General features: G+C 34.4%; 1 protein-coding gene across 2 annotated transcripts in view; it reads left to right on the top strand.

Moving 5' to 3' along the window:
- The window catches only part of HOOK3 (hook microtubule tethering protein 3), a 104596-nt gene extending 90601 nt beyond the window's left edge, over positions 1–13995 (top strand). For both annotated transcript variants that reach the window (XM_057303337.1, XM_026485726.4), the window contains 3 exons: positions 1106–1210; positions 1383–1454; positions 4124–13995. In XM_057303337.1, coding sequence (XP_057159320.1) covers positions 1106–1210; positions 1383–1454; positions 4124–4264 — 318 coding nt within the window. In that variant the 3' untranslated portion in view covers positions 4265–13995. The remainder of the gene's footprint in view (positions 1–1105; positions 1211–1382; positions 1455–4123) is intronic.
- The last annotated feature ends 436 nt before the right edge of the window (positions 13996–14431 follow it).

Raw genomic sequence — 14431 nt, 5'->3', positions numbered from 1 at the left:
TTGGGGATAAAAGTCAATGTATGAAAAACAAAAATAGTAATTGGAGTATGGGGGAGCACAAGAGGCTCTTCTAATGTAAAAGGGCCCAAAGTACCAAATGTAATGCATTAATATTTGGGTCCTGAATTGAGGGTGGAAGGAGCAGTGGTTTATCAAAGACGTTTTGGAAACACCTGTGGAAATGTGGATTTGGACTGAATAGTGATGACTTACAGAATTGTTCATTTTCTTACAGATGATGTTGGTATTGTGATTGTGTAAGAGAATGTCCTTAGTCTAAGAAGATGCATGTTGAAGTACTTAGGGGTTATGTGTTCCCAGGTCTGCAGATTACTTTACAGTAGGCTCCCAAACAAGCGTGGGTTGTGGAGGGAAGAGAAAATGTGGCAGTACAGCAATTGGTGAATTGGAATTAAAGGAAATGGATTTTTATTGTTTCTCTCTTTCAGTTTTCTATAGGTTTGATAGGTTTTGATAGTAACAGTATTGAGCCAAAAAGCAAAAAGACCGTTCCCAGAAGACCGCTAGTTGGCCAGCTAGAATTGCATCATATGCCCATGCCTAAATCAGGCCACTGGCAGAAGAGGCAATGGGGTCACAGTGATAGACTTTTTAACCATCAGAGGAAAGGGAAGACACCTGTCAGTAATGGCTGCTACAGTATTATTTATTAATTTTAAGCCAGGATTCTTATAATTAATTCTTTTACATAGCTAAATGTTTTATATAATCAAAAGTTGTAACAATTGAATATTATTTCATACATTCAAATTTTAGAGTACCCTTTAAGACAGCTTTATGATTCTTACAAGGTTTATCCTTGGTTTTTTCTTTTAAAGAACTGCTTCCTTAGATGTTATGTTCTTTAAGTCTGAAACTTTAAAATTTTTTCTTTGTGGGAGCTTGGGTGACTCAATCAGTTTAGTGTCTGCCTTCAGCTCAGGTAATGTCCCAGAGTCCTGGGATCGAGCCCCAAGTCGGGCTCCCCACTCAGTGGAGAGTCTTGCTTCTCCCTCTAACCCTCCCTCCTCTCCTGTTCTCTCACTGTCTCTCAAATAAATAAACAAAATCTTTAAAAATTTTTTTTCTTTGTTCCTCTTTGCAGGTTATCCGTACTTTAGACCCTAAGCAGAATCAAGGAGCAGCACCAGAAATACAAGCTCTTAAAAATCAGCTCCAGGAACGAGACCGACTGTTCCATTCTTTAGAGGTAGTTTGCTATACTATACTATACTATACGATAAGACATTTGGGTTTTGATTCTTTATTTTCTAGGAGCCTTGCTACATACAACTGTGTCCATGAATTTAGATAACTAATTGCATTTTATTGATATTGAATTGTTTTTCATCTTTACATGTTTACATGTGCTTGTTTTTTAGAAAGAATATGAGAAAACAAAGAGTCAAAGAGAAATGGAGGAGAAATATATTGTTAGTGCCTGGTACAATATGGTAAGAAAATAACACTTCAAAACACATTGCAAAGTTCAGTGAATAAGTAATGTTTATTACACTACTTGTATTATAGAAGTAGTTCTACCAAATGAATCTGAAAGTAATTGCTATCCTAACACACACTAACCAAACCTAACGCTGATCTTAGGATTGAAAAGGAGAAATGAGAACCACCATAAACAGGGTTAGGACGTATTGAAACCATCATTATTCCTAGAGGATAGAAAGATAAATGACAGTTTGATTTCTGTCTCTGAGAACCATTTTATTCTAGGAGAAGGGGACTTTAATAATATCAAAGCACAGATGCAGTAGCGTTTGTTTTGAGGGGCTATCCTGTTGTCTTCGCAGGAGTGGTACTTAGAGTGAGGTGGTTTCTCTCACAGGGTTTGGAAAATGTTCAGGGTGTTAAACCCTGAACAACTGGAGGTTTTGAAACTGAATTTTCCAACTCAAAAAAATGTTTAAAATATTGCAGGGGAAAATAAATGCTTGTCAACATTCTGGGCTTCAGTAAGATTTTCTGGATTTGAAGAGTGTGCTGTACTTTTTTCAGTATTTTTGTCCTAGACTTCCCTTTTTTCTTCATTGTTTTTCTTCCCAGTAAGACCACTTCTGCCCTGTCAAAATGTTAGTTGCCGAAGACAAGAAATTGAACCAGATTTTTTTTTCATCATCCTCCCCTCCCCCACACCCCTACAGTTATCTTGTGGTTGTTTCTGTTTTACAGTTGTGACTGATACTGTGTCTTAAAGGGTAATGTCCCAGGTCTCCTAATAATGGGATTTGACCTTTGTCAGAAATTCATATAATTTCATGACATGTTCACATTTATTTTTGTCGTGGTTAAAACAACATATTTCAAATTTTATCACAATTCTAAAAAACAAAGGAAATCAAACTGGGCTTAGAATACTATTTTGGTTAACAAATATAGATTTCTTGAAAATTAAAAATTAAAAAAGGAAAAACTATTTAAGGAAGTTCTCTGAGAACTGGTTCTGACTCTACCTATTCTGTTTCCTCTTTGTCCTCTTTAAAGGTTAATGTCAGTGACCTTGGAACTCTGCCCCTTAAACCTTATTGGTCATTTCATAGATTTGATTGATTTGTAGGACTTCGCATATTGTGGTTGTAGAACTGAACTTACCTATTCTGTGACATGGTATTACAGAATAGCCCTACTTTTCAGCTCTCAGGGAGTAAAGGAATAACTCCTAGTAGACGCACACAAGTTATGTTCCAGTAAGATAGCCAGGAACAGCTTCATACACACATTCAGAAAGTTCTGCGTCTCAGACTACTGAATGGAAGGGAGGTGACAAGCACTGGGAAAAGGCATTAAGTATCTCAGAGCACGACCCAGTCATGGCTACTGGGGTCCTAAAGGTGTGTGAAGGATTGGAATAAGTTGCGTGGAATGTGAAAGTGAAAAAAAGATAGTATATTTTAAATAAAATAGAATTGGTAATATATGTAGCCACATTAATAAATTTAAGGATTACCAATAGATATTTGTCAGTTTTCTTCAGATTCTTAAATGCTTTGATTACAAATTGAGTAAAAAACATGTTCTGGATTTTCTCATTGGGAAAATGGAGAAATGTTGTTTATTTGGGTATATATGAGAGACTTAAATTCTGTTAAAGACACAAAGCCATGACTAGTGTTTTCCTTAGAAGCTAACAAGTGATGGGAAGATTGGTGTTTCGTCTTCTGTGCCAGTCTATCCAGTTCACTCTAGGAAAGCCCTAGGAATTTTCACATAGCTTGGGTTAGGTACCTGCTGTCCTTTTGGCTCTCAGTTGCTTCTTTCTTCCTTTCTTCCTTGTTTCGGTGTCCACTTCCTCCCATCAGTTTACTCGTAGCCAATCACTGGTGAGAATAGTCGCTCTCCATTCTTAATGTTTCCCTGGTCAGGGTTCTTTACTGGCTTATTAAATAAGTACCCAGACCACTTTTTCCCTGATCTCCTCACAGACAGTTTAAAACAGTTTAAAAGGCACACTCTCAGAGGTTTCCTCCCTCCTGTTAAGGTGGGCCCAGCAATTGTATATCCTCTCCCTTCTAAGCTAGTAGGCCATCCTACTCCAGTCTTCAAGAAAGACTCCCTGCTCTCGGTTGGGCCCTCTGTTGTGGACTGTCAGGAATTTTTCTTAATTTGCTTGAGAATACAAGCCTGCCTGAAGTGAAGAAAAACACCCCGGTGGTATGTATTATACCTAGTGTGGCCTTCCTCCTTAAGAAACAACATGTGCATTTGTGTTTTCCACTCAAAATAAGCCGTGTGATTTCCACAGCCCCATGTGAATCAACTGGTACCAATCAATTGCATTCTTTGTTCTTGGAGATCAGTTTATACGTTTGATTTGAAAAGGAAGTATGATTGAATATGGGTAATGTTTTCCAAAATTCTGTCTCTGTTATCTGGTGTTTTGGTTATTGTAAATTCAGAAAATTAAGCCTTAATTTTTCCAAGAGAAGATTTGTACCTAATTGTTGGAACTAAAATGTCTCTATAAGATTTTAATCTATAATGAGCAGAATTAACATCCCTAATTGTGCCTTATGATGCAACGTGACAAATTCTGCATGATGAAATTTTCTTTTGTGAGAGTATGGTCTACTTTTTCTCATTGATGACTGTTTTTTCCTATGTTGTATAGGGAATGACCCTGCATAAAAAGGCGGCTGAAGATAGACTTGCTAGTACAGGTTCAGGGCAATCATTTCTGGCTAGGCAAAGACAAGCAACCAGCACAAGAAGATCTTATCCGGGCCACGTTCAACCAGCCACAGCAAGGTAGACAAGTCTTGCCATCAGAATAAAAAAACAGCCTACATTCAAAGCATACTTCTGTTACATATGACGACATTTCAGGAAATTCAGCCAGCTTATTTTTTGTCTCTTTTATGTTGATATTTAGTTGTTTCTCATTAGAGGACTTTCTCTCCTGTATCTATATTTTAGTTTCTTGGTTCTTTATTTTGTAGTCCTTTCGGTTCCTTTTAATGTGCCAAAAATTTTTAAATGCCCTATTAAAAGTGTTGTATAATAGTGTAGTACTTTTCTTTGTATGAAAATGTCCTTTCCCCAATGGTGTAGGCTTTGTAATGAATTAGATTTTCTGCCAATAATTGATATACAATTTATATTCTTTATTGTGCCTCTGTGTTACCATGCTTTATAAGAATGTCTTTGTTTAAAGGGAATTAATCTTTTTATGATGTATTAATCTGTGTTTTCAATTGTTTTCCAAATGCACTTCAAATAACTTGCATATTTACTATATAAAATGGTTGGCAAGTGCACTTTTTGCAAAGACATAAATACATTGGCAGAGGTGCTAATCACATGTTACCTAAGGCACCTGATAGATTTATTTAGAGGGAAAAAATGAGTTTTCCACATTGTTTTATAGGAAACTAAATTTGTCCAAAGATTTGGAAAATATTTTTAAAACATACATAAAATTTCATTATTTCTTGCTATCTTGTTTGCTGACAGAAGATAAATGCATTGGTTAGGTTATTTGGGGAGAAATTACAGAAGAAAAAAAATCAGGCAGTGCATTAATTTTTTTTCTCGTTTTGGAATAGCCTAGTAACTGAACATCAAATTCTAGCAATGTGGCTGACATTTATAGTTTCATTTGCCCTCCACATCTAAAAGAGTCATCTTTCATGTACTTACAAGTAATAGGTAGCCTTACCTTTTGAACAGTTTCCTTGTTGACTTGCATCTCATTTTACTTACTCTTTAATATAAACCCTTCAATTTCTCAGTAATTACTAAACCTAACATCCTAATATCAGTCATTAAGATCAATAAGTGACTTCTTGTATGTGATGTTATGACAAGTCTCTTAACATTTTTTTCTTAATTCTATGTACTAGTCCAAGACTTTGCTACCGAATAGATTCTCTTGAGTATTTGGTTGCCGCAGAGTTCTTAGATTTGTTGGCAGATTGTAAACCATGTTTATTTACATTGAGGAATGGCTGTCAAGTAATAATGATTGTAAAGCACTTTGTATAAGGTGCTGTATAAATGTGAAATATTATTCATTTGAAAATGAAATGCCTCTGACTTTCCATAGTGACTTAAGAATTTGGTCCCAAATTATATTTAAGTTCCCCTCCAGCCTTTTTCTTGCATCATATCCAATTTTTTTTTAAAGCAAATTATTGAAATTGGGTTGGCTGGTTTTGGTTTTAGATTGGTCCTCTAATAAGATTTTATTTCGTGTACTTGCTATTTGAAAGTTCAGGTTTCTTTTAGACCTGTATATTAAATACAAACAAATAACACTAAATCAAGCTACATGTAATTAAGAATTTTCAGAAACTATATTCAGGTATTTGACTTTAAATCCTTACTTTTTTTTTTAATAAGAAAATTGACCTAAAAATAGTGTTTTCATTTGTCCTCAGAAACTGTACTTGAAGAAAGGTATTAAGAGTATACACAGAAATGACTCCATGCATTGTGCTAATTTTTTACATCAAGTACAGAAGTCTGAGTGCAGTGTGAATGCTTCTACCTGATAAGACTGTAAATCAGGAAGAATCTGTAATAATAGAACTGCATGAGCAGAATGCATTGTGGGGTTTCAGGAGGCTAAGCAGACCTCATCAACATAGTTTTAACGATAAAAGATTGAAAACTAGTTAAGATGGTTCTACCCCCAACCCCTTATTTCTCAAATAGCATAAGGATTTAGCTGTTTTAAAACAGGACATGAACACTAACTTTGGTAACATTAAAATTATTTGGGAATTATACTACCTGTGGAATAAGATAGATAAAATTAAAGAGTCTATGAGCTATTCATTAAATGGATTATATCCTATGAGATGAGAGGTTTTAATTTCAGTTCTCTATTTCTCTGGTCTCCTACCTACCTATCAACTCAAATATATTTCTCTAAACAGGAGGAAAAGGTGCCAGGCTTTTAGAAGCACGTTTACTTTTTATTTTTCTATGGCATCTGTTGCATGCTATTTTTTTGGTGTTTACATTCATAACTTTCACTCTCCTTTACCCTTATAGTTTAGTATGTTACTTTCATTACATAGAAGAAATTATATTTCTAAGCATCTGATGCTTTTTCAAAAAGCAGAAATAAAACTTAGCTGTAGCAGTGACAACCCTGTTTCTCTTGCCCAGCTTTGGACAGGATTTATAAATTGCTATTTCTCCAGTAATGATTAATAATTTCTCAGGAGGTTTGTGATGATGCATGGTCTGTCTGGAAGTTGAAAGCCACTGGGCGCTTTATCTAGATGTGAGCTATACTGTGCTATATTTTTACAAGCTCCTTGAATACAGTAGCTTCATGAAGCCACAGTTCGCTCGGACAGTGGAGCTAGCCCTGGCCTCAGCAACGGAGTAAGTACAGTGTTACTGCATTAGGTTAGGGTGACCCATCCCCGCAGTGTTGAACTCTTATCAACAAAAAGCTTATTTTCTCTTTTCCTTCTAACCAGGGTAAGAAAGTACAAAGTAAATAACTTAAGAATATGAAAGAATAACATTTATGTTCTGCAGTGTGTATTTACAAAGTTTGTAATAAAAAAAAAGAATCCGACAAATGTCATAGTTTACCACATAGAAAAAGAATAAATAATACAACTGTACATATCTTAAAAGAGCTTCAAAAACTCAATCATATCTTTTTATCATTTGTCTAATTATTTGATAATAACCAAGGAAAAGAAGTCCCTAAATAAAGGACCCATGTTCCAAAATTGATTAAGATTGACTTATTTGTTTGATAAGCCCTAGCCTGGTAAAATCGGCTTGCTGGGATGTGAGATGATTAGATTATAATAGGATTAATTTTGTTGAAGTTTTATTGTTTTGCTTATATAGTAAAAGCTCAGTTGTACAAAATTAAGCTAGATGTTCTCCAGCCAGAAACATTGGCCTTTTATCTCATTAGTCCCTGCACAGGCATGAAAATCCACACTGTGCAGATAGACCAGCAATAAGTGATTGTTCAGTAAAAGATGAGTTAGGCTGAAGAAAAGATAATTTTATTAGCTACTTTACTTACATCTCCTTTTGAATAACAGCTTTGTTTATTTTTGTTAGCTAATGATAAATATTTTTGAGTGTCTCTTGTTCTCAGACAAGCATTCATCTTTTCAAGATAACACCATGTTAAAAATTTGAAAATCTCTATCCGAGTATGAGAAGTATCTTAAAACAAAAATCTAAATTTTTAAAATTATCTTAACTCTCTGCACTTAATTCCCAGATGTCTAGATCTCTGACTTTGGGATGTTAACAGTTGGAACATGTGTAAACCAGCTAGCGTAAACCTAGCTAGTTTATAGCCCTGTGGATAAGAACAACTGTGATCCTAAAATGAGAGGAAAGTGCTTGGTGTCTTGCTTTTTGCTAATTGCAGAATAACATTAAGACAAAATGCTTTTTGTTGTCTATGCATTAAACTATGGAAGGAAACTTGGACTTCTTACCCTTGTATTATGAAGGGATTCTTGTCAAGGCGATGTAGCATTATGCTTCTTCAAAGTGAAGCCCGTGTGATACCCTGAAGTAGATGAAGGAGTGTATTAAACAAGAGAAATGGGGTATCAGAGTCTTTGAGAATTATGTTAGTGTGCTTTTTATTTTCCCTTTTTATAAGTTAAGGAGGTTTCCATTCAATAATGATAATCTCTTTTTCTGTAGTCCCAACTGTTGAAACAGCAGCTTATTTTAATAGTTGCACAAACCAGTTTCATTACATTTAAAAGTGGTCTCAGAGCTTATTCTTTGTAACTATAATGATTTTAATATTTTATATCACGAAGTTTTTATATGAGGAAGGCTATTCTCAATGTATCTGTCATCTAATTTTTTACTTTATAAAGCATATTTAAATAATAATTGGTGTATGTTCCTTTTATTGAAAATTTTGAAAATGTTTTATTGTCCAGTTTAAGCATAATAATTTTATTCTAAAGTTTTGTAGTAAAAACTGTTCATTTCTCAGAAACCCAAAAAACAAAATAATTTGCTACTGACACAGCTAATTTCTGCCCTTCCCCATTCCCCAAAATCACAGAAGTATTAATATTTAGCTTCCTTTTTATAAAATGAAAATCACAAATGTGATGACATCCATCTCTTTTAAATCATTGATTATGTTCTTGGGGAGAATGAATGTATTGATTATGTTGTTAAATAGCTTTTTATCAATCCAATCCAACTCACATGTGTTATCTATGAAATATAAAAACTTATGAAGTTTATTTAATGTGATCTTGAACTAGGATTCTTCACATTGTGGTTAAATTGATAGAGAAAGGGACATTCGTTTGAGAAACAAGAGACCTGAACCTAATTATGGCAAGTATATGAGTTTTGACAATTGTAGGGGGTCTATACATGTTTCCTAGCAATTATATATCAACAATTATATGATGTCTCTCTTCATTATTTTTCTATTTTCCAGTATTTTCCAGTAATATTCTGTAAGATAGGTTTATATGCTGTATTTATAAGTGAGCATAAAAATCTGAGAAAGTAACAGAAGGCTGTTAAGGCAAATCCATTCCTAGAAATTAGAATGGATTATCAGGATACAAAATGGCCTGATTATAAACAAATATCCAGGCGGATGGAAGTACTAACACAATTAAAAATAACTGTCTTAACAAATGTTCCTAAAGTGATAGCTTACATAAAATCTTCTGACTTCCTTAACATGATCATTAAAGAAGAGTAGACAAAAATATAATTTATTTTCTGATCGTCCTTCCCTTCAGTAGGCATTAACTGGGCATACAATACAATATTCACTATACGTTTATCAGTGGAGGGGAAAGCATCTATTTTTATTTTGAAACTCTTACCCATTTCTAAATCTAAGATAGTGACTTGAAGCCATTAAGGATACTATGATTTGATAAGATGAGAAGAAACCTGTGGGCTGAAAATTACTACCAACTTCTCTAGATCTGCTGCTTTATCTAGTTTAGAAACCTTAGGCTCAATTCTATGTTCCTCCCTAATTACACATAGTAGCCCACCAACAAAATTTTGTTTAAATTGAAGGCAAGAGTAGAGTTTTTAAAAAACATATTCAAGAGAGTCTTTACGTACCTGATAAATTACCCCTAGGCTCAGAATTAGATCTTTATAGAGTCTTGAAGATGAAATCATCAGAAAAAGTGTCTGTAGCCTCAAACTTTCAGGCGTGTGGGGCTATCAAATATCCTGAATTATATCTACTCAGAGCTTAAAGGAAGAATTAACTATCATGACAAGAGTAATCTCAAAGTGAGAAAAGGGAAACTACCAAAGCATGTGTGGCTTTAATGTATGTGGGGGACTTCTTAGCAGGTGTTATCACTTAAGAGATCTCAAAGTTGACAAACGAAAATAATTAGCTTAGCAACTATATTGCTAAAATCAGTAAAAGGGACTCGTGTTTATTCTTGGTGTATTTGTCAACCTATGGGCAGTGAGTACTGTATATACATTCTGTAGTGTTTATATATGTCACTATTAGAGATGAGTGTCTTTAATATTATTTACTGTTACATCTAATCATTTATGTATTATTTATACTTTACTGCAAGACTCACAGCACTTTACTAATATTAGATAATTATTTCTCTTCTACTTTTCTGTGGCATTTTCGATTTGTATCTTTTACCCTAGGGTTCTTTTCCTTATTTTGGAGCACTCAAGAAGAAAAGTGTGAAAGATCACCCAAAGAAATGGGCTCTGTGTTCTCCCTGAAATGTCTAAAGTGGGATCTGAAAATCTAAGTCTAGAGATCTATTTGAAGCTGAATGGGGGCTACTAAGCATTAATTACATTTTATATTTCACATTAATAAGACTTATAAGTCAATACTCCTGAAACCAAGTTGTCTCAAATGCCAATATATTTGAAACTTTTTGTTTTCTGGAGTCGCGTTAATAAAAAGTAACCAGTCTTCTAGTTCATCAGAACATGTTCTAACCTTTGCTCTGCCTCCTAAAATACAAACCTATCAATTGCCCTTCACTTTCTTTCGTAGTTTCTTCATCATTGCCTAGACCCAAAGACAGGGGAAAGCAAGCCAAGTTCCAGGAGCTCTGAAGTCAGAGAATCTGGGAACAGGTGGAGGTTAGCTGTGGGGACAAGGCAGACGCTGCAGCTGGCAGAATGCTACAGAAATATTCCTCGTTCTGCTGTAACAGATGTGCTGAATGAGCTTGGCTCTTGTTAAGTTCGAACAGAGCAAAGTGTTCAGCTTGGTTTTACTGAGAGGTATCTTTAAGAGTCAGGACTTTTCCATTTGTAACTTGAATATTCAAATCATAGTCCGAAAGTAACTGAAATATTTGTTGTTAGGTAAACATTGACACATGGTTACTGCCAAAGAATAGGAAGATTTACTCATATGAACATTCTCTTAGAGTTTTGTTTTGTTTTATGCTTTTACATGAGACAAATGCTTTTATACTGTGAAAAGTTTCGGTAGTATTTTCTTCTGCATTACCCCCTGTTCTCCTGATGCTCTTTGCTTAAGCAAGTCACCTAGAAGAGAGTAACACTGAAATAGAGAAGTGTAGACTCTGACCTTTGAGGGAGGATTTGCTTTTGTCTCCCCAAAGTAAAAAGTTAAAAATGAAATACCCTCATACACACACAGACAAAATAAAATGTTTTGAATATCTACTAATTAGTTGTTGAATGGATAAGTTCTCTTCTAAATGCCTTTATCATCCAGTGGCTTTTTGCTAATTTACGTTAAGAGCAGATTCTAGACCTACATTTTCCAATTTGTTAGCCATTAGCCACATGGGGATTTAAATTAAAATTAAATAAAATTAAAACTTTGGTTCTTCAGTCACCTAGCCACATTTCAAGTGATTTGTGCTGCACAGAGATAGTGGTTACCATATTGGACAGCATAAATACAGAGCATTTCCATCATTGCAGAAAATGCTTTTTTACAGTGGTGTAATGCCCAAAGAGAAAATACAGTCAAAAATTATTCAATTAACTTAAAATAACTCTTAGGTTTTACTGCCATAGTTGAAGAAAGCTGTTTCTCTTACCAAAAAAATTAATACCAGCCCTTTTTAAAGACATTGGAAAAATCAAAACACCATTCTTTGAAACTAGTTTTCAATATTTTTTTTTTTTTAGATTTTATTTATTTATTCATTCGACAGAGATAGAGACAGCCAGCGAGAGAGGGAACACAAGGAGGGGGAGTGAGAGAGGAAGAAGCAGGCTCATAGCAGAAGAGCCTGATGTGGGGCTCGATCCCATAACGCCGGGATCACGCCCTGAGCCGAAGGCAGACGCTTAACCGCTATGCCACCTGGGCGCCCCTAGTTTTCAATATATTTTTAAACAGATTCTCAGCACTTTACTTTTCAAGTGATATAATTAAATCATTTCATAAATCATAACTTCGTATCTTCAGGCTCTTCTCCCCTTTTTTGTAGTCTTTTCAAACTGATTATACATAGTTTCTAACACATTTAGAGCAGAAACTAGTGAATTCTTTATTTACGAATACAAGTTGTTAAACATTTATCCCGTTATTTTTAAATATATGTAGATCTAATGAAAGTGGCGAAAGCTTTTTTGTTTCTGTCCCTTTAAACATTTCTTTTTTTTAAGATTTTATTTATTTATTTGACAGAGAGAGAGACAGCCAGTGAGAGGGAACACAAGCAGGGGGAGTGGGAGAGGAAGAAGCAGGCTCCTAGCAGAGGAGTCTGATGTGGGGCTTGATCCCAGAACGCTAGGATCACGCCCTGGGCCGGAGGCAGATGCTTAACAACTGAGCCACCCAGGCGCCCCTGTCCCTTTAAACATTTCTCCCTAACATTGCATTTGATTATCTATCCCCTAAAGGCACATCACGATCCAAATTACTTCTTTGGTTTTCTTCATAGTTTCTTGCTCTTAAGAGCTTTGATTATGAATCAAGTTCAGTTTCGTGTATAAAGCAAGCATTTTATTCTAGTGACTTTAAACATTTTTAGTATTTATTATTACACTTCTTAACATAACGAAAGGATGTATATGGCTGCATCTTTGAGTTTTTTAATGAAAATAAGGGACTAATCATATTTCTTTTGAGTCAGCTTGGTGCTTAGTTAAAACTATCCTGTTGGAAAGTCATGATGCTTTCCTCTTCCTTTTTAAATGTTTTAAATCAGGCAACAGACTCAATCCAGTAGTGTCAAATTCCAAGCAAATTATGAAATTATTATTGTTCAAGTACAGATGGATAAATGGTGTGATTTGAGGGTCTTTTTGTTTTTTGTTTTTTTCTTGTTGGCCTAATTTAATGTGTGTACTACAGAGACTTCTGTTAGTTAAGGGAAATTTTCATTATGCTTGAAATAGTATTTTAGTATAAATACAGGAAATGACTGTACACAAATGCCAATCAATGATTTGAGGCCTTTTATTTTTTTTAATAGTAGCCTTTTGTTTTTTAATAGCCTTAGTTATTTAAAATTTAGTTGCACTAAAATGTCATTGCTGTCACTAACTTTGCTGTGTACAGGTTACGTGTAATTCAGAATGCTTTGCACTTAGAAGAATAATTTCTAGGTTTATCTTGTTTTGCAGTTTTCATGTTTTGACAATTGCCCCACCATTTATAACACCCAATTTTTGGTTGTGTAATGAATGGTAAAATTCAAACATATCTAATAATTTAATAATTTGCCTTATTTTGATTAATAAATTCTATCAAAGATTTGAGGATAGAAAAAGGCTTTTTTTTCCTATAGTATTTTTTAAACTTTTCAGATGAGCTGGAAAACACCTTAGTACATTGGAGTTGGAGTTGTATTGACTACAGTCCCAGCTCTAAAGCCTTATACTCCTGTCTTAAGTATTAGCGATTGTTCTATGAATGTTGTTAGTTTCCTGTTTGGCATCACAGTTATCCACCTGGCAGTGTAGCTGTTGCAAAAAGGGTATTACTAGGTGTATTCTGATTTCTGGTTGACTAATGAATTTATAATTTGATGACTTCATTTTTTGTCACTGTAATCCAAAAGTGACATAAATCCACATAGGACTCTAAATTTCTCCATTCACAAATGGAATCAATACAGATACGGCACCATTGTACGTAATGGCATCCAAGGATTTTTCCATGTGTTTACCAAGTTTACCGACCATTTATTGTATATTAGATTGGTGGGTTTTCTCACTATTTTTCTGAGGTGAAGGACTCAGCCTCAGTAAGAAATTTTCACTAAAATCACAACATAATGTCCAATAAACCACCAGAAGACAGATTTTTAATTTTTTTGAAATCTTATATTGTATTTCCTTTTGATATCACTTACTCATTTTAATTTTATGACTGCCAACTTGTTATGGTATTAATTATATGTATATGTTAATATGTATGCATATAATATATGTATATGAAGAATAAAGTTAAGATTTGGTCAAACTATATTTTCCCATTCAAGTACAAAAATGTTTTCAAGGCTGCAAAAAGTGTACAGTTGTTAAACAAGTTGTAAATAAAGACTTGTATAAAAATTCAGTGTAGATTTTTTTCCTGCTCTTAAACCATGATAAACACATATTTAATAATTGCCTAATAGTATGCATCCACTTGCCTTTGACACTTGCCATAGTGTCCTATCAATTTAAAGATTATGCCACTGATTTATTATAAATCAGGAATATTCCTTGAGGTTTTTTTCCAGTACCTATCATAGATTGTGTTTTGATTTAGGCTGGGTACTCAGTAGTTGTAAGCTGATTATCTAAAGTTCTTAAGGGATAAAAACTAAACATGGCTTCTACCGTCTTAGAGTTATCGTGTGAACACCGTCAGTCTTAAGAACGGCAAGAACCCATGGCAGAGTCATTGCATTCTTTAACAGTGTAAAGCCTTATTGTTGGAGCATCCTATTTAGGTGACTAAAGCCCCTTTTCCTGCCTTGTACACCCTTAAAATTTACCCTTTTCC

Source organism: Ursus arctos, unplaced genomic scaffold, assembly GCF_023065955.2.
Source record: "Ursus arctos isolate Adak ecotype North America unplaced genomic scaffold, UrsArc2.0 scaffold_27, whole genome shotgun sequence".
Classification (NCBI taxonomy): Eukaryota; Metazoa; Chordata; class Mammalia; order Carnivora; family Ursidae; genus Ursus; species Ursus arctos.
The sequence above is the reverse complement of the archived record's forward strand: the minus strand, read 5'-3'. Positions and strand labels throughout refer to the sequence as shown.